This window comes from Lampris incognitus, chromosome 6 (genome assembly GCF_029633865.1).
Source record: "Lampris incognitus isolate fLamInc1 chromosome 6, fLamInc1.hap2, whole genome shotgun sequence".
In the NCBI taxonomy this organism is placed as follows: domain Eukaryota; kingdom Metazoa; phylum Chordata; class Actinopteri; order Lampriformes; family Lampridae; genus Lampris; species Lampris incognitus.
The window spans coordinates 3371738-3391588 of NC_079216.1; the positions used below are offsets into that span (position 1 = coordinate 3371738).

Here is a 19851-nt window from a genome sequence, read left to right on the forward strand (position 1 = left end):
GGAATCAGGAACAATTTATTGTCATGTCTTTCATGTACCTGCGTACATGTGCCTGGAGCTGCAGCTGAAGAGGAAACACCGAGGGCAGTCTGACAGGACACAGAAGCAGGGCAGGCTAAGCTAACTGCTAGCCCTTGCAGACCGGAAGTTCCGACAGTCATCCTGGCTGGCGTTCGTTCTCTGGACAGTGGAATGTTTGGACTGTGTTGCACTGAATGGACTGTGTTGTTAACTGTTTGTGTCCCCCCACCCCACCCCCACCCTTTGTTCTCTCTGTTTTTGTAAGTTTTTGTTGGTGTTGTTTTTGGACATTTTTGATATGTGTTTTTATTTTTTGTGTTGCTCTGCTGTGGGCTGGGTGAAACGAAATTTCGTTTCTTTTGTGGACACAAGTACATGATAGAAATTACCATAAATTGTTCCTGATTCCAAAAGAAAAGGGATTCTGTTTCCACCAGCCCACAGCAGTGCGACACAAAAGACAAAAACACACATCAAAAATTCCCAAACATGGCACCACCAAAAACATATAAAAACAGAGAGAAAAAAACCCCACAAACAGTTAACAACACAGTCCAAACATTCCACTGTCCAGAGGACGAACGCCAGCCACGATGACTGTCGGAATTGCCGGTTTGCATGGGCTAGCAGTTAGCTTAGCCTGCCCCGCTTCCACATTCTGTCAGACCGCCCTCGGTGTTTCCTCCTCAGGCACGGCTCCGGTCAGCCAATCCAACGCCAGCTCTCCCAGCCACACACCTTCGACACACCTCCCCCCACTCCTTGCACTCCACACGACGACACCAAAACACAGTCAATGTCAGGCGAGGCTGCCGCCAGACCGCCCTCAGTGTTATCAGAACTGCTGGTCTGCATGGGCTGGCAGTCAACGTAGCCTGCCCCACTTCCGCGTCCCGTTAGACCGAACCTGGTGTTAACTCCTGGGGCGCAGCTCCGGTCAGGGCCATGGTCCCTGGGCCCACAGGATGCGGCAGACCAAGCTCTCCCACCCAATCCAGCGCCAGCTCTCCCAGCCATCAGACGAAGACAAAACAAACCTAGGTGTAGACGGGGACAAAGACACCGCATGGACAGCACTGAGCGAGGCCGCCGCAAACACCAGTTCACGCCGCCATCTTCCCACAGTGGTACTGGGTGAGGCCGCTGCAAATGTGAATTCACGCCACCATCTTCCCACACCGGTAGCGGAACAACCTATTTTACTTATGGATGTAGTACTATCTTATGGATGTAGTACTATGTGTTGGTAAAGGTCGTCTACCAGCTTGTTCTGTCATATCTGCTGGTTAGACACAACACCTTCACTTCTTCTAATTCAACACTACCTGGCTTCTTCTTCCTCATCTGGCTGCTATGATGAAGATGGAAACACTATGTCCCCTGTCATTTTTCCTGTTAAAGTCCTCCCAGACACCAACCATCCTTATCACACAGCGCTACAGTCTGCAGGATGTGGAGATTTGAGGATTAGCTGTTGTCTTAACTACACCAGAAACAGAATTACAAAGTACATTTATATGAGTGTAACTCTTCAGGATTGTCATTGTAAGTCAATATGACACATAGTGAAATGGATTGAACAGTTGTGTTTTTTTATGTTCACCCGACACCCACATCCATCCATCCATTATCCAAACCGCTTATCCTGCTCTCAGGGTCACGGGGATGCTGGAGCCTATCCCAGCAGTCATTGGGCGGCAGGCGGGGAAACACCCTGGACAGGCTGCCAGGCCATCACAGGGCTGGCCGACACACACACACATACATAAACAGTCACACCTAGGGACAATTTAGTTCGGCTGATCCACCTGACCTACATGTCTTTGGACTGTGGGAGGAAACTGGAGCACCCGGAGGAAACCCACGCAGACACGGGGAGAACATGCAAACTCCACACAGAGGACGACCCGGGACGACCCCCAAGGTTGGACTACCCCGGGGCTCGAACCCAGGACCTTCTTGCTGTGAGACGACCATGCCAACCACTGCACCACCGTGCCGCCCGCCACCCAGATGTCAGGGCAAAATAAATGAATACTTGATCATTCTGATGGATCTCCTTCATTCAACAGAGGTGTATTTGGTGGTTGAGCTGTCTGGTAGGAATAAAATAAACCCCAACATCCGGTCATTTGGTGACTCGAGTTGCCTGTTAGAGTAGCGCCACCATCTGGGTGGTGGCTTAACAAAATGAAGAAAGCTGATACAGTGACAACACCATCGAGTCCACCTACAGCTATATACTGAATGAGTTGAGTTGTGAAGAATCAGTGTAATAAGTCAGTCTGTGCCAGTCAACTGATGACAAATAAACCGGAGCAAGTGATCTTCATCTGAACTGATGGTGACTGATGGTGACTGATTTTCTTACTTCAGAACTACACAACAAATCCTTCAGACTGAACAACTTCATTTGTCGATTTAAACAGCCAATCAGTGATTTATGTGACCATATCAAATGGAGGTATATTTATATATGTAATTTAAGAGTTTGCGTTGTAGATGTAAAATAATCATGTTGTGTCTTTCTCATCAGATGGTAATAGAAGATGTGGGTCTGTTTGACTCCAGTCTTTACAACAATTAGAGATGTGAACACACCTTTTACAGCATCACAAAACATCAGAAACTCACATTAGTTGTTGGAGGCACGGTGGTGCGGTGGTTAGTGCGGTCGTCTCACAGCAAGATGGTCCTGGGTTCGAGCCCCGGGGTAGCCCAGCCTTGGGGGTTGTCCTGGGTTATCCTCTGTGTAGAGTTTGCATGTTCTCCCCGTGTCTGTGTGGGTTTCCTCCGGGGCCTCCAGTTTCCTCCCACAGTCCAAAGACATGTAGGTCAGGTGAATCGGCCGTACTAACTTGTCCCTAGGTGTGTGTGTGTGTGTGTGTGTGTGTGTGTGTGTGTGTGTGTGTGTGTGTGTGTGTGTGTGTGTGTGTGTGTGTCGGCCCTGTGATGGCCTGGCAGCCTGCCCAGGGTGTCTCCCTGCCTGCTGCCCAGTGACTGCTGGGATAGACTCCAGCATCCCCGCGACCCTGAGAGCAGGATAAGCGGTTTGGACACTGGATGGATGGATTTAGTTGTTGTTTACTGTTAGTCCTTATATTATGACACCTGTCAATCAATCTTGGAGTGACTGCAGCTTCCTGTCCTGTGGTTTGGTGGTGGAGCAACCCCTTGGTTGACATTTGGATTACGGATTGTACCTTTTATGAAATGTTTTGGGGGTAGTCGCCTAAATTTAATATTTGATATTCATATCTGTCCCACAAATTCAATTTAGGATCAGTAAACAAATTCCTTGTGAATCTGAGTCACTTAATACCCCCCCTCCAAAAAACCAAACAAAACACGTTTGGTTCTCTCTGTCTCTCTCTCTCTAAGAGTAGTTTTCAGTTATTACAAGGCGATGGAAGATCTGGACACATTCACAGCTGTGTGGTGTTATGAAGGGCTGCTGTGTTCCACCATAAAGGATGAGCTGGGGTTTTTCTGCAGAGCAGGATAAAAGGGGTCTTACCTGTTTTTGATGTTTTGAGTTGTTGAATGATTGTTTTTTGGGATTGTTAAAAGATGCATATTGAGTGTTTGTACTTTGACAAGTATTGTTCATATGTTTAGAAAGATTTTGTTAAACATTTGTGTTAAATAAAGACATGTTTTAAAATTCAAAATTAAAAAAATTCTCTCTCTCTCTCTCTCTCTCTCTCTCTCTCTCTCTCTCTCTCTCTCTCTCTCTGTCCAACCACCAGGGGGCGTTCCCCGCCAGGCTGAAGAAGGTGCTGATCGTTGGCGCTCCTGTCTGGTTTCGGGTTCCCTACAACCTCCTCAGTCTGCTCCTCAAGGAGAAGTTGAGGGAGAGGGTAAGAAGAGGATCTGTTTCCTCTTTTCAATGTACACAGGACAGGGACCCCCCCCCCCAAATACACATTTTATATATATATATATGTGTGTATCAACAGGGATACAGGAAAAAAGCTGTTAGTGCATAGCAGTACAGGCCTTTTTGGTGCGTCTGGCATCATCAGCTGCTCATGTTTTATTCACAAAGCATCATACAGTTAAGCTGCCCAGCGTCACGCCCCTACTGTCGGTTGGACAGCGAGCAATCAGATGGGAAACATTCAAACTATAACAACCAATGGGGTAGGTACTTACGATGCACAGTAACCAATGGAGGGGTAGAAAACATCACAACCAATGGGACTGGGGCTTGTTTTGAAAAGCATTTAGGGGCCAGGGTGCTGTTGAAGTGGCCTAAATATAACAAATATAACAAGGTAACTTATGTGAATTATATATTGGGGTGGTGTTAGGGCACAGTTGGAAGGACAGGCAGTTAAAATATTTTTAAAAAAAAACATTTAAAAAACTCTTAATAAATGCCATATGTGTATCATCTAATGGGGGGGGGGTAATAAAGACGTTTTACTTGTAGTTACAAAGGAGATATTGTTTTCGGTGTCTACAACATGGTGGCCAATTGGTTTCTATTAATCAAGGTGGACATATCAGGTCTGCAAATAATAAAATACTTCTCTGCCAAGCACAGGTCACATCTTTTACCCCTAACTGAATATGCGCTACTCTTTGTAAGGGTTTTCCATGAGACAGAATAACTGATACTCTTGTCTACCAATGACCACATGTGGCGGCTTAAGGCCGCTGCATTTCTTGCATGCTCATTTCTGAAGCTACTCATATGGGCGTTAAACCTCATTTTAAGGTTAAAATTAGGTTTAACGTGACCGCTGCAAATGTGAATTTGTGCCGCCATCTTCCCACACCGATACTGGGTGAGGCCGCTGTGAACCTAAAGTCACGTTGCCATCTTCCCACACTGGAAGCGGAAATGGACTGCATTTTATACAGCACTTTTCTAGTCGACTGACCACTCCGTGTGTTACAGTGCACACCTCACATTCACCCATTCACACACATTCATACACTGATGGTGGAGGCTGCCATGCTAGGTGCCAACCTGCTCATCAGGAGCATTTAGTGGTTCAGTGTCTTGCTCAAGGACACTTCGACACGTTCTCCGCAGGAGCCAGGAATCGAACCAGCAACCTTCCTATTACTAGACAACCCGCTCTGCCTCCTAAGCCATGCCGCCCCAGTGTTCAATATATTTTTTCAGCCCCTCCCAAAAGAATTCTTGGCTTCCCCTCCATTTGGTTCATCTGTTTAATTTCTCACATCATTAATCCTATCGCCCCTCTCCATTTCCTGCCAGGTTCAGATGGTCAAAATGGCCGACCTGCGTCACCACCTGCCCAGGGACTGCCTCCCGCAGCACCTCGGTGGCCTGCTGCCTCTGGACGCCCACAGCTGGAACCAGCAGCTGCTGGCGGCCCAGAACGGCCTAGTGGACCCGGTAGATGAGCTGGTGGGGATCCCCCTGATGGAGACGTCCGTCCACATGCCGGGACCTGAGGCCATGCGGCTCCAGGAGCTCCTGGCTCACCTGGGCCGGCTCCAGCGCTCAGGTATTCACCAGGAGTACGAAGAGCTCCGCAAGGAACCGCCTCCAGGAACATTCCACTGTGCACTGTAAGTATACAGCCCAGAACCTCCTGTAACTGAGCTGGCCAGAATCCTCTGCTGCGGCTAAACTGCTGTAGTATTTATTTTCATTCAAAACAAAGAGGTGTTTTGGTCACCTTCATTTGATTTATCTCAGACTCGTCAGCATAACACAACCTTGGAAGACAATCACTTTTTAAAGTATCGCAAGTTTGATAGTTTCCTAAGTCCAAAGGTTAAGTAAACTTGATATCTTCAGCCTACAGATGTATTTGTACAAATCTGAGCAACTATGAGCCAAGGCAAGTTTTTGTAATCATAACAATCATTACATTTATGTAGGGTTTTATCTAGACACCCAAAGTGCTTCACATTAAAGGGGGAAACTCATGTCAACCACCACCAATGTGTAGCACCACCTGGGTGATGCACGGCAGGTCTTCGGTTTAATGTCTCATTTGAAGGGCGGCGTCTCCTACAGCACAGTGTCCCCGTCACTGCACTGGGGCATTGGGATTTGATATTTGTTGTTTTTATTAGGACCAGAGGGAAGGCTGCCCCCTACTGGTCCACCAACACCACTTCCGGCAGCAACTCAGTTTTCCCGGATGGTCTGTTATGCAAGTACTAGCCAAGCCCACACCTGCTTAGCTTCCATCATTTGGCAGAGCCAGGGTACATGTTGGTATGGCTGCTGCCATAATTGTAATTGTAGTACTGTTACTGTACTGTCTGGTTTAAGTAAGCCACTTTACTCTGTGTAGTCTCCTAATATATAAATGTTTATTCCATCCATCTTACCCTTTTTCACTCTAAACTGGCTCTACATCCTCTCAGGTAGGCCTAGCCAGCTGAACTATGTTACTCTAGTCCTTGTCTGACAGACGGTATTGTTGTAGTCCAAAGGAGTTGAATCAAGTGCAACTGGACTTGGTATATATCCGTGAAGACGTTTCCCCTCTCATCCAAGAGGCTTCCTCAGTTCGTGCCTTTCTGACTAGACCGAGCTAGTCTGACTGGCTGCTGATGAGACTCAGAATTTATCCTCTAGGAGTCGTTGTCAGAGCTATAGATGTCCATGGCTCTTTGTGTTGCCAAACATATAGCCAACATCTTGACCCCTTTAGTGGGCGAAACACCTCACCATATCCAAAACGCCACTGACTTCGTGGACAAGGTCCAAGGCGTAAAACTGGAACCGGATGAAACCATGGTATCCTACGACGTGACCTCATTATTCACCTGCCTCCCAACCATGGAGGCTTTGGAAACTGTGAGTCAACGTTTGCTACGGGACGACATCCTTCACAATAGGACCAACCTCAGCCCAGACCAGATTTGCCAACTACTGGACCTTTGCCTGAACACTACATATTTCCAATTCAGGGGCCAGTTTTACAGACAGAAACACAGCTGTGCAATGGGCTCACCAGTATCGCCCATTGTGGCCAACTTATTTATGGAAGAGGTAGAACACAGGGTCCTGACCTCCTTCAGAGGAACACCTCTGAGCCACTGGTTCAGATATGTGGACGACACATGGGTCAAAATCCAAACACAAGAGGTGCAAGCGTTTACCAAACACATCAACTCAGTGGACAAGAACTTTAAGTTCACAAGGGAAGACGTAAAGAACAACAGTTTGCCCTTCTTGGACTGTGACATCCACATTGGGGAAGACAGGAGCCTCCACATTGGGGTTTATAGGAAACCTACACACACAGACCAATATCTACTTTTCGACTCACACCACCCTCTGGAACACAAACTGAGCATCATCAGAACTCTGCAACACAGAGCTGACAATGTGCCCAGCAGCACTCAGGCCCAACAAGAAGAACACAAACACCGGAGGGGAGCTTCAAAAACCTGTGGCTACCCCAGTTGGACCTTTGTGAAGACTGCAACACGGTCCAAAAAGACCAACCAGGTGAGCGACGAGGAGAAAAGGAACAGAAGGAAGAGCACAGTCATCCCGTATGTTTCTGGGGTCTCAGAGAAACTCAGGAGAATTTTCAACAAACACCACATCCCGGTATACTTCAAACCCAGCAACACACTCCCACAAAGACTGGTTCATCCCAAAGACCGTGTACCACACACCCGGAAAAGCAATCTGGTGTATGCTGTACAATGCAATGAGGATTGCACTGACCTATACATAGGAGAAACCAAACAACCACTACACAAACGGATGGTCCAACACAGAAGGCCAAACTCCTCAGGACAAGACTCAGCAGTCTATCTACACCTAAAGGAGAAGACACACTCCTTCCAGGACAGCAACGTACACATTTTGGACAGGGAAGATAGATAGTTTGAAAGAGGGGTGAAGGAAGCCATCTATGTGAAACTGGAAAAACCATCCCTCAACAGAGGAGGAGGTCTGCAACACCACCTATCTCCCACTTACAATGCCGTCCTTTCATCTCTACCCAGGAGACTCAAGAAGCCTAGCCTCCAAGAACAACAGTCGGTCACTAACGGCTCCAACGACTCTCATGACCACTGAATAAGGAAGTCGAAACTAACACCCCCAACCACCGTTGCTGCTAAACAAATGCAAATCAATAGCTCCGATGGCGACGGGCGCGGCTGGACATCGGAGCACAGGAGAACCACGCATATCAATAGCTCCGATAACGACGGACGCGGCCAAACATCAGTACACAAAAGAGCCACTCATATCTATGGCTCTGTTAGCGACAGGCGTTGGTAAACATCGGGACACAAAGAGCCATGGACATCTATAGCTCTGACAGCGACTCTTAGAGGATAAATGCTGGGTCTCATCACCAGCCAGTCAGACTAGCTTGGTCTAGTCAGAAAGGCAGGAACTGAGGAAGCCTCTTGGATGAGAGACGAAACATCTTCACGGATATATACCAAGTCCAGTTGCACTCGATTCAACTCCTTTGGATAACCATGACCTGGATGAATGAGAACATTCACAGACGGTATTGTTGTAGATGTGTTATGTGTTGATATTGCACTGACTGCCGTTGTGTACCTTTGTTGAATAAAGTTATCGGATTATTGATCTTCCTGTTTTTCGTCTACAGCGCAGCGTACAATCACGAGAGGAATCGATATGGAGACGTACTGTGCCTCGACCAAACCAGAGTTCGTCTGAAAGCCAGGAGAAATGAGGTTCGTGCTCCTCACAATCCTTTCTGTGTAGGTTTGGGGCGTTGTTCATACCATTTCGGGCCACTAGAAGTCGCTCAGTATCACCCCAACCACACGTTACTGTGCTCAGAAACACAACATACTGCTTTACTACTGTTCCAATGAGCGCTGGAAAATCAGCCGTGCTTCAGTATTAGGTTTACGCTGTTCATACCCAGCCAGAGAGCACCATCGTCTGGTGACTCCATCGGCTCTTTGAGTAAATGCTTCTCAGTTCCCCATGTGTGTTGAAGTCGTATCAGATGGTCTGGACCTGGATGCTCCTCTTTACTGACCACAATGTGTTGCCTCCTCAGAGATCAGACTACATCAACGCCAGCTTCATGGATGGCTACAAACAGAAGAACGCATACATTGGTACTCAAGGTAGGTGAAGACATCTTCTTCATCCTCCTCTTCCTCACTGGGGTTTGGCTGCTGCAGAGAACACAGTAATGTGAGTGCTAATAACTGATGTTTTGTTGGTGTAAAAACAAAATTCATCAGCTTGTTGGGCTTTCTGAAGAAATGGGTGATTGTTGAGGGAATTATTCAGCCCTGTTTGAAGACAGATGTGTAAAGATTTGTGGCGCAGACGTTAAAACCGTTTTACATATCTTGTGATAATGGTTTATCCTGGTTGTGTGATAATGGTGTTAATAATCCAAATACAATTTAAAAACACAAATTTCACATTTTATGGACATTTTGGTGTGGACTTACTCTCAGCAGTTCATTTGTTCTGCATAATTGATTATGCCTAATAACTGCTGGGATAGGCTGCAGCATCCCTGCGACCCTGAGAGCAGGATGAGCGGTTTGGATAATGGACGGATGGAATTGATTATATCTTAATATACATTACATAATAATTAGCATACTGTTCATTGAGACTGAGTAAGATAAAGGGTCATTACTTAGTGAACTTTAGGGTCATGACCCGAAGGTTCATTGAGCAAGATTTCGTTGCAGAACTTGCACCGTATCGTCTGCAGATTATGCCAAAATAAAAAATCATAGAGAATTGAAACTGTGCTTGAAAGACCTGTTTGATCACATTAGAACATTCTTCCAGACTTTAAAACAAAACTCTGATTCCTTTTGCATGTGCTGCCGGGATGCCCAGGTCCACTAGAGAAGACCTACGGAGATTTCTGGAGAATGGTCTGGGAGCAAAACGTCCTGGTCATCGTCATGACGACGAGGTGATTTAAATCTAATCCTCTATTAAGTGTAGTCATGAATCGTTTATCAGGAACATTTATTTGTCGTTTCCCCCAGCCCACAGCAGTGCAACACAAAGACAAAAACACATATCCAAACTACAAGAACACAAATATCCAAACTACAAAAAAACCTACAAAAACACATCTAACATATCGGTCCAAGAGAGTGAACACTAGCTTGACTGTCGGAACTGCTGGTCTGCATGGGCTAGCAGTTAGCTTAGCCTGCCCCGCTTCCGCGTCCTGTCAGACCGCCCTCAATGTTCCTCCTCGGGCACAGCTCCAGGCAGGGCCGTGGTCCCTGGGCCCACAGGACGCAGCGGACCAGGCTCCCCCAGCCGATCCAGCGCCAGTTCCCCCAGCCAGACACCTTCAACACACCCTCCCGCACTCCACACGATGACACCAAAAACACAGTCAACGCCAGGCGAGGCCGCCGCCAGACGCCCTTGGTGTTATCGGAACAGCCAGTCTGCATGGGCTAGCAGTTAGCTTAGCCTGCCCTGCTTCTGTGCTCTGTCAGACCGCCCTCAGTGTTTCGTCTTCGGGCACAGCTCCAGGCAGGGCCGTGGTCCCTGCGCCCACAGGACGCCGCAGACCAAGCTCTCCCAGCTGATCCAGCGCCAGCAAACGAAGACACAAACTTAAGACATAGACATGGACAAAGACCCTGCATGGACAGTACTGGGTGAGGCCCCCGCAAACAAGTTCGCGCCGCCATCTTCCCACACCGGTACTGGGTGAGGCCGCTGCAAACATGAATTCGCGCCACCATCCTCCCACACCGGAAGCGGAAAATTCTTTATTTTTCTTCTTCTTCTTCTTCTTTGGCTGAGAATACAAGACTTTTGTTCCCTTAAAGGTTTCTTATTTCTCTGTTAGTCCTGATTCTGGATGCTGCTGGAGGTTTTACAATAGAAATTTTAATGAAGCTGAGTCTTGTGCACCTTTACCCGCTCACACTGCACGTTAATTCAGAAAGGCCCCTGTACAAAAAAACTAAAGCACAGTTTTCTTAAACTTGCATTCAGATCCATTCATTTTTCCATGATGACGCTTCTTTGTTTTTTTCGTAGTGTACATCAGAGGTGCCCGACTCCAGGCCTTGAGGGCGGCAGTGTCTGCAGGTATTTGTTCCAGCCTTGCACTACACCACCGGATTTAACTGATTAGCTCACCTCTTGGACCAAGGAGGGAAAGGAATTAGCTAAATCAGGTGGTGTAGTGCATGGTTGCACAAATACGTGCAGACACTGTGGCCCTCGAGGCCTGGAGTTGGGCACCCCTGGCGTACATCTTAGCAAGTGGCTTCTTACTGCCCCCTAGTGACCACGTCAGCCACTTTCTAAGCTACTGGAAAATTAATGGCTTCGGTGGGTGTTATAGGTTTAAACATTAGCACAGGAAGGGGGGCTGCAGCGCACCCTAGTGGTGGTTGCAGCCCCCCCCCCCCAGTAGTGGCAGGGGGCTGTGTAACATCTTAGACCCAATAGTATGCCTAACTTTTTATAACGTACAAATGCAAAAAAAAAAAACCCCATACCTTTATTGTAAACAGTGGGCGGGACTGTGTGGAATGTACATTTTTTTCATGATCCTAAAGAAGAGGCTTGGTAAGAGACAGCCCTGCCTCCTGCCTGCCGCCTCCTGGTGTTTCACTTGTTTCTGGAGTAGTCAGGAGACTGGCATTCTGTGATTGCAGCGCTCTTGCAGGTAAATGAGGAGTGACTAGATGTGATAATAAAGTAGCATTCGTGTTTTGTGAAGGGGCCTTCCTCAGTTAACATGCACGAGTGGACGTGTACGGGACTCTGCTGAGAGTCCAGAATTGGGGCTACTCGGCTGTAGGACGGCTAAAATCCAGTCCAGAATATGAAAACGTCTGCCACCGTCCATGTGTGTTTGCAGGACAGAAGAAGGCGGGCGGAGGAAGTGCGGTCAGTACTGGCCCCTGGAGGAAGAAGGTCAGGAGGTTTATGGCCACATGGCGGTGGTGAACCAGCGGGTGGACCACCACTCTCACTACAACCACACCACGCTGGAGCTACACAACACCGAGGTACAGCGGGAGAGGCTGAGAACCAGCTCAGTCGGATGGTTCTTTTCGTTAGCGGTGCTAACAACACGTCCAGGGTTATTTCGTTAAAACCCCGTGCTAAGCGTCTGGGTAGTGTGGTGCTCTATTCCATTGCCTACCAACACGGGGATCACTGGTTCAAATCCCCATGTTACCTTCGGCTTGGTCGGGGATCTCTACAGACACAATTGGCCGTGTCTGCGGGTGGGAAGCTGGATGTGGGTATGTGTCCTGGTCGCTTCACTAGCGCCTCCTCTGGTTGCACAGGGCACTTGTTCAAGGGGGAACTGGGGGGAATAGCGTGATCCTCCCAAGCACTACGTCCCCCTGGTGAAACTCCTCACTGTCAGGTGAAAAGAAGCGGCTGGCGACTCCACATGTATGGGAGGAGGCATGTGGTAGTCTGCAGCCCTCCCCGGATCAGCAGAGGGGGTGGAGCAGCGACCGGGACGGCTCGGAAGAGCGGGGTGATTGACCAAGTACAATTGGGGAGAAAAGGGGGGGGGTCACACAAAAAGAAAGATTTTGCGGAAAGTTAACTTCCAAAAGTCCCAAGTTAAAATGAAAAGCACAAATGGTAACTGGACTACGTTTTATATGTTGCATCTGTAGCAGCAACAGCCACTTGGAGTACTTTACAATTAGTGAACGCCTCACATTCACCCCCCCCCCCCACTACACACATACACACACGCACCCCCCAGTGGTGGTGTCAGCCATGCAAGGTAACAAGCGGCTCATCAGGAGCAATTAGGGGTCAGGTGACTCGATCAGGACACTTGCACATTTTTGCTGATTTGGCATCAGAGAGAAATAAAATCTCTTTAAACTATTTTAAATCGACGAATGACACTTCCACATGCTAAACGACAACAGCATTGTCGTTTAGAATGTGCAATTATTTTTTATTTACACGTGGTGGTCTCATGGCACGGTGGCACAGTGGTTAGCGTGGTCGCCTCACAGCGAAAAGGTTCTGGGTTCGAGCCCCGGGGTAGTCCAACCTTGGTGGGTCATCCTGGGTCGTCCTCTGTCCAAGAGTCCAAAGACATGTAGGTCAGGTGACTCGGCCGTACTAAATTGTCCCTAGGTGTGAATTTGTGTGTGTAGTGTGTGTATGACTGTGTGTGTGTGTGTGTGTGTGTGTGTGTGTGTGTGTGTGTGTGTGTGTGTGTATGTGTGGGCCCTGTGATGGTCTGGCAGCCTGTCCAGGGTGTCTCCCTGCCTGCCGCCCAGTGACTGCTGGGATAGGCTCCAGCATCCCCGCCACCCTGAGAGCAGGATAAGCGGTTTGGATGATGGATGTGATGGATGTGATGATGGATGGATGGATGGATGAATGTGATGGATAGATGGATGGATGTGATGGATGGATGGATGGATGTGATGGATGTGATGGATGGATGGATGGTCTTCTTCTCGGTTACCTGGCTGAGCAATTGCATTACAAAGCACACATAGCTGTAGTCACATTCAATACACACACCTTCTGGCCTACAAATTCGTGTTTCCAAGGAGACGGTGAGAAACGGCCCTTCAGCTCGTATTGATTAGCCACCATCGATCCGTCTGCACTGCTAATCCCCTCGTTACACCCCTCCACCCTAATGGGAGAAAGAACCTTCACACCGAGTTTCACATCACAACGGCAAATTACACAAATTCAGTACAGAATGAAATGAGGAAGTGTTGGTAGTAACTGCTGCTGACTTGGTGCTCCAGCTGAGCTGAAGCCATTGTGAGCTGACCCGTCTGTCTCTCTGACCAGACCTGTGAGCAGAGACAGGTGAGCCATTTCCAGTACCTGAGCTGGCCTGACTACGGCGTTCCCACCTCCGCCGTGACGCTGGTCGATTTCCTGGGGAACGTGAAGAGGCAGCAGAGGAAGGTGGTGAAGACCCTGGGCTCTCAGTGGACCGGACACCCGCTCGGACCCCCCATGGTGGTCCACTGCAGCGCCGGCATCGGGAGAACAGGTGATGGCCGAGTGTTCTCCTTCAGTTTGTGTGTTGTTTGTGGTAGGTTGTTGTTTTTTCCGGAGGGGAGAGACAGAAGGATTTCGTGTGCGTCTGAGATTCTGTGGTTGGGTCTTGAACGGGTTTCAGAGTTCCAGATGACCACGAAGGCCTTCAGGAAGAAAACAAAGCAACTAAACTTACAGCACATTTTGTAGTGAAAATGCCTACAGTTTGCTCTTCACGAGGGCAGTTTGAGGAGCAACAGCAGAACAACACATCTATCTCTGTCTACACTGAGTCAGTCTACACTCAGTCTGTCTACACCCAGTCAGTCTACACTCAGTCAGTCTGTCTACAGTCGGTCTGTCTACACTCAGTCAGTCTGTCTACACCCAGTCTGTCTGCACTCAGTCAGTCTGTCTACAGTCGGTCTGTCTACACTCAGTCAGTCTGTCTACACTCAGTCTGTCTACACCCAGTCTGTCTACACTCAGTCGGTCTGTCTACACTCAGTCTGTCTACACCCAGTCTGTCTACACTCAGTCAGTCTGTCTACACCCAGTCTGTCTGCACTCAGTCAGTCTGTCTACAGTCGGTCTGTCTACACTCAGTCTGTCTACACCCAGTCTGTCTACACTCAGTCAGTCTGTCTACACCCGGTCTGTCTACACTCAGTCAGTCTGTCTACACCCAGTCTGTCTACACTCAGTCAGTCTGTCTACACCCAGTCTGTCTACACTCAGTCAGTCTGTCTACACCCAGTCTGTCTGCACTCAGTCAGTCTGTCTACAGTCGGTCTGTCTACACTCAGTCAGTCTGTCTACACCCAGTCTGTCTGCACTCAGTCAGTCTGTCTACACCCAGTCTGTCTACACTCAGTCGGTCTGTCTACACTCAGTCAGTCTGTCTACACCCAGTCAGTCTACACTCAGTCAGTCTGTCTACACTCAGTCAGTCTACACCCAGTCTGTCTACACTCAGTCAGTCTGTCTACACCCAGTCTGTCTGCACTCAGTCAGTCTGTCTACAGTCGGTCTGTCTACACTCAGTCAGTCTGTCTACACCCAGTCTGTCTGCACTCAGTCAGTCTGTCTACACCCAGTCTGTCTACACTCAGTCGGTCTGTCTACACTCAGTCAGTCTGTCTACACCCAGTCAGTCTACACTCAGTCAGTCTGTCTACACTCAGTCTGTCTACACCCAGTCTGTCTACACTCAGTCAGTCTGTCTACACCCAGTCTGTCTACACTCAGTCAGTCTGTCTACAGTCGGTCTGTCTACACTCAGTCAGTCTGTCTACACCCAGTCAGTCTACACTCAGTCAGTCTGTCTACACTCAGTCAGTCTGTCTACACTCAGTCTGTCTACACCCAGTCTGTCTACACTCAGTCAGTCTGTCTACACCCAGTCTGTCTGCACTCAGTCAGTCTGTCTACAGTCGGTCTGTCTACACTCAGTCTGTCTACACCCAGTCTGTCTACACTCAGTCAGTCTGTCTACAGTCGGTCTGTCTACACTCAGTCAGTCTGTCTACACCCAGTCTGTCTACACTCAGTCAGTCTGTCTACACCCAGTCTGTCTACACTCAGTCAGTCTGTCTACACCCAGTCTGTCTGCACTCAGTCAGTCTGTCTACAGTCGGTCTGTCTACACTCAGTCAGTCTGTCTACACCCAGTCTGTCTGCACTCAGTCAGTCTGTCTACACCCAGTCTGTCTACACTCAGTCGGTCTGTCTACACTCAGTCAGTCTGTCTACACCCAGTCAGTCTACACTCAGTCAGTCTGTCTACACTCAGTCTGTCTACACCCAGTCTGTCTACACTCAGTCAGTCTGTCTACACCCAGTCTGTCTACACTCAGTCAGTCTGTCTACAGTCGGTCTGTCTACACTCAGTCAGTCTGTCTACACCCAGTCAGTCTACACTCAGTCAGTCTGTCTACACTCAGTCAGTCTGTCTACACTCAGTCAGTCTGTCTACACCCAGTCTGTCTACACTCAGTCAGTCTGTCTACAGTCGGTCTGTCTACACTCAGTCAGTCTGTCTACACCCAGTCTGTCTACACTCAGTCAGTCTGTCTACACCCAGTCTGTCTACACCCAGTCAGTCTGTCTACACCCGGTCTGTCTACACTCAGTCTGTCTACAGTCGGTCTGTCTACACTCAGTCAGTCTGTCTACACCCAGTCAGTCTACACTCAGTCAGTCTGTCTACACTCAGTCAGTCTGTCTACACCCAGTCTGTCTACACTCAGTCAGTCTGTCTACAGTCGGTCTGTCTACACTCAGTCAGTCTGTCTACACCCAGTCAGTCTACACTCAGTCAGTCTGTCTACACCCAGTCTGTCTACACTCAGTCAGTCTGTCTACAGTTGGTCTGTCTACACTCAGTCAGTCTAAAACCTTCCTGTCCACAATACACACCTGCTGTGCAGTCAGGATTTAACAACACGAGACACTGACAATGCACACAGTGAGACCAGCACATCCACATACTGTAAAGGTCATAGTATCGGACGTCTGGGTGGCGTGGCGGTCTACTCCGTCACCTACCAACACGGGGATCGCCGGTTCGAATCCCCGTGTTGCCTCTGCCTTGGTCGGGCATCCCTACAGACACAATTGGGCTGTGTCTGCGGGTGGGAAGCCGAATGTGGGCGTGTGTCCTGGTCGCCGCACTAGCGCCTCCTCTGGTCGGTCGGGGGCGCCTGTTCGGGGGCGGGGACTGGGGAGAATAGTGTGATCCTCCCACACGCTATGTCCCCCTGGTGAAACTCCTCACTGTCAGGTGAAAAGACATGTGGTAGTCTGCAGCCCTCCCCGGATTGGCAGAGGGGGTGGAGCAGCGACCGGGACGGCTCAGAGAGCGTGGTGATTGGCCAGGTACATTTGGGGGAGAAGGGGGGGGTATCAGAAGGGGAAAGATGTTTAACTTTCCATAATGATGATGTGCAGAAATGGTACCTATGAACATCTACATTGTAAATACACCGACCCTATGTAGGAAAAGAGTACACGGTGTGGGTGGGTGTGGGTGTGTGTGCGGGTGGGTGGGGTTATTTTCCGTTTTCGCCAGAGTGTCGGGGTTAACGGGTGCTGTGGTTTTGCAGGGACCTTCTGCGCGCTGGACATCTGTCTGTCCCAGCTGCAGGACGTCGGCATGCTCAGCGTGTGCCAGACCGTCCGCCGCATGAGGACGCAGCGAGCCTTCAGCATCCAGACCGCTGAGCAGTACTACTTCTGTCACAACGCCATCCTGGAGCACGCTCAGAGGCAGGGTCTGCTGGCAGCCAATCAGTGAGCTCTTCTCCCCCCCCCCCAGCCCCCTCACCCCCCACCCACCCCCTCCCCACCTGTTGTTGAGCCTTGACATTTTAAGCAGCCAGTCGGTGAACCTTGAGCCCTGCGGAGAGAGACGGGGGTCTTCCCTCCTGACGGAGCGGCAGGAGGCGGCGCGGCGGTGTGACGCCGTTGCGTCGTGTGGGTGTGTCTCGGCGTGGTGGACGGACTGCTTCCTGTCTTGTCGCAGCTGTGTGTGTCTGTGGTCAGCTTCCTCGGCGTGAGCGGAGCACGTCACGCGCAGTACACTGTTGTGGGTAGTTGTGCCACTTTACGATGTGCTAAACCGTTATAAACACGTAACCACGCCGGCATGCTGCCGCACGGCTTGTTGAGCCCGCCGCCGCCGCCGCCGCCGCCGCAGCCCGGCCTCTGAACGCGTCACGCTCACTTCCTGTTCAGCGCCTGTGGAAGACCTCGGCGCGGCGTCTGTGTGGCGGATGGTACGAGTCCGCTTCGCTTCGTCTCCACGGCACCGTAGCCCAACCCAAACGGAGGGGAAACCACCGTCGCTTCTCTTAGTCCGGCGTGAGAGTCAGAGTGCTCATCTTTTTGGTTTCTTCTTACTTTAGCGCGTCGCAGCCGTCTTTGTCTTCTTCTGTGGTTTTCTTTCTCCCGCTCTCGGTTCCGCGGCGGTAACGTGAAAGAAGGACATGGTGAAGAGGGAGGCGGCGCGTCTGAAACGATGTGAGAACGTTTTGTTTTTTAACCCATTTAAAGCGTTTCATTGTCCTCGGGGCGTCCGAGTGGCGTAGCGGTCTATTCCGCTGCCTGCCAACACGGGGATCGCCGGTTCGAATCCCCGTGTTGCCTCCGGCTTGGTCGGGCGTCCCTACAGACACAATTGGCCGTGTCTGCGGGCGGGAAGCCGGATGTGGGTATGTGTCCTGGTCGCCGCACTAGTGCCTCCTCTGGTCGGTCGGGGGGGGGGACCGGGGGGAATAGCGTGATCCTACGCGCTGTGTCCCCCTGGTGAAACCCCTCACGGTCAGGGGAAAAGAAGCGGCTGGCAACTCCACGTGTATGGGAGGAGACGTGTGGTAGTCTGCAGCCCTCCCCGGACCAGCAGAGGGGGCGGAGCAGCGACCGGGACGGCTGGGTGATTGGTGAGGTGATCGGCCGGATATAATTGGGGAGAAAAGGGGGGGGCGGGGGGAATCCCAAAAAAAGAAAGCATTTCATTGTCCAAGTGAAGTCCACTTTGGTCTTTTTTTTACATCACTGATGGTCTGAAATTCAGGCTTTCTCTTTTGTTGCAATACACACGCGCGCGTGCGCCCCCAGCAGGCCATATACTGCAGCGACGACCCCGCCGCGTGTCAGTCCAACACCTCAGCTGAGTCGTGCAACGGAAGTTGTGTTTATTAAATATGATTTTAGGAACGTCGTGTGGAGCACTTTTGAATAAACATTCCCCACGTGCTCTGAGATTTGTCCCCGTGCCGGTAAGTAAAATGACACCACGAGCCAGTCGGTCTCCGCGTGACGCTGGGATTAAACGACTGCAGGAAGCGCGTCCTGCAGCGGCGGAGGGTTCGATGTGCCGCGTGGCCGACCGGCGAAACGGAAAGTCTCACGTGGAACTAGAAAGAGGATTGGCAGAATACTTGAAAAGAAGTCGCGGGCTGGTTTCGAACCCCCGGTGAAATCCTCGGTGGCGAGCGGCTTTCAAATGTACTGTGACGTCCGCCCGGTCCCCGTTGGCGCTCCGCTCACGCCCCCAGCGTCTCGTCCAGATCTCGTCCAGGCCGCGGTGGCCGGTTCGTCCAGGCCGCGGTGGTCGGTTCGCCCAGGCCGCGGTGGTCGGTTCGCCCAGGCCGCGGTGGTCGGTTCGTCCAGGCCGCGGTGGTCGGTTCGCCCAGGCCGCGGTGGTCGGTTCGCCCAGGCCGCGGTGGTCGGTTCGTCCAGGCCGCGGTGGCCGGTTCGCCCAGGCCGCGGTGGCCGGTTCGTCCAGGCCGCGGTGGTCGGTTCGTCCAGGCCGCGGTGGTCGGTTCGCCCAGGCCGCGGTGGTCTGTTCGCCCAGGCCGCGGTGGTCGGTTCGCCCAGGCCGCGGTGGTCTGTTCGTCCAGGCCGCGGTGGTCTGTTCGTCCAGGCCGCGGTGGTCGGTTCGCCCAGGCCGCGGTGGTCTGTTCGTCCAGGCCGCGGTGGTCGGTTCGCCCAGGCCGCGGTGGTCGGTTCGCCCAGGCCGCGGTGGTCGGTTCGTCCAGGCCGCGGTGGCCGGTTCGCCCAGGCCGCGGTGGTCGGTTCGCCCAGGCCGCGGTGGTCTGTTCGCCCAGGCCGCGGTGGCCGGTTCGCCCAGGCCGCGGTGGCCGGTTCGCCCAGGCCGCGGTGGTCTGTTCGTCCAGGCCGCGGTGGTCGGTTCGCCCAGGCCGCGGTGGTCTGTTCGCCCAGGCCGCGGTGATCTGTTCGTCCAGGCCGCGGTGGCCGGTTCGCCCAGGCCGCGGTGGTCGGTTCGTCCAGGCCGCGGTGGCCGGTTCGCCCAGGCCGCGGTGGTCAGTTGCGCGGTGGTGTCAGGTGAGAGAACGTGTTCTTCACCACAC

The 19851-nt window shown here is 51.0% G+C and overlaps 1 protein-coding gene across 1 annotated transcript in view; it reads left to right on the plus strand.

Moving 5' to 3' along the window:
• Positions 1–19417, plus strand: part of ptpn9a (protein tyrosine phosphatase non-receptor type 9a) — a 50241-nt gene extending 30824 nt beyond the window's left edge. Inside the window, exons 6-13 of the mRNA XM_056281226.1 lie at positions 3771–3881; positions 5255–5571; positions 8607–8694; positions 9030–9099; positions 9839–9917; positions 11847–11997; positions 13784–13991; positions 17083–19417. Coding sequence (XP_056137201.1) covers positions 3771–3881; positions 5255–5571; positions 8607–8694; positions 9030–9099; positions 9839–9917; positions 11847–11997; positions 13784–13991; positions 17083–17273 — 1215 coding nt within the window. The 3' untranslated portion in view covers positions 17274–19417. The remainder of the gene's footprint in view (positions 1–3770; positions 3882–5254; positions 5572–8606; positions 8695–9029; positions 9100–9838; positions 9918–11846; positions 11998–13783; positions 13992–17082) is intronic.
• Positions 19418–19851: the final 434 nt, after the last annotated feature.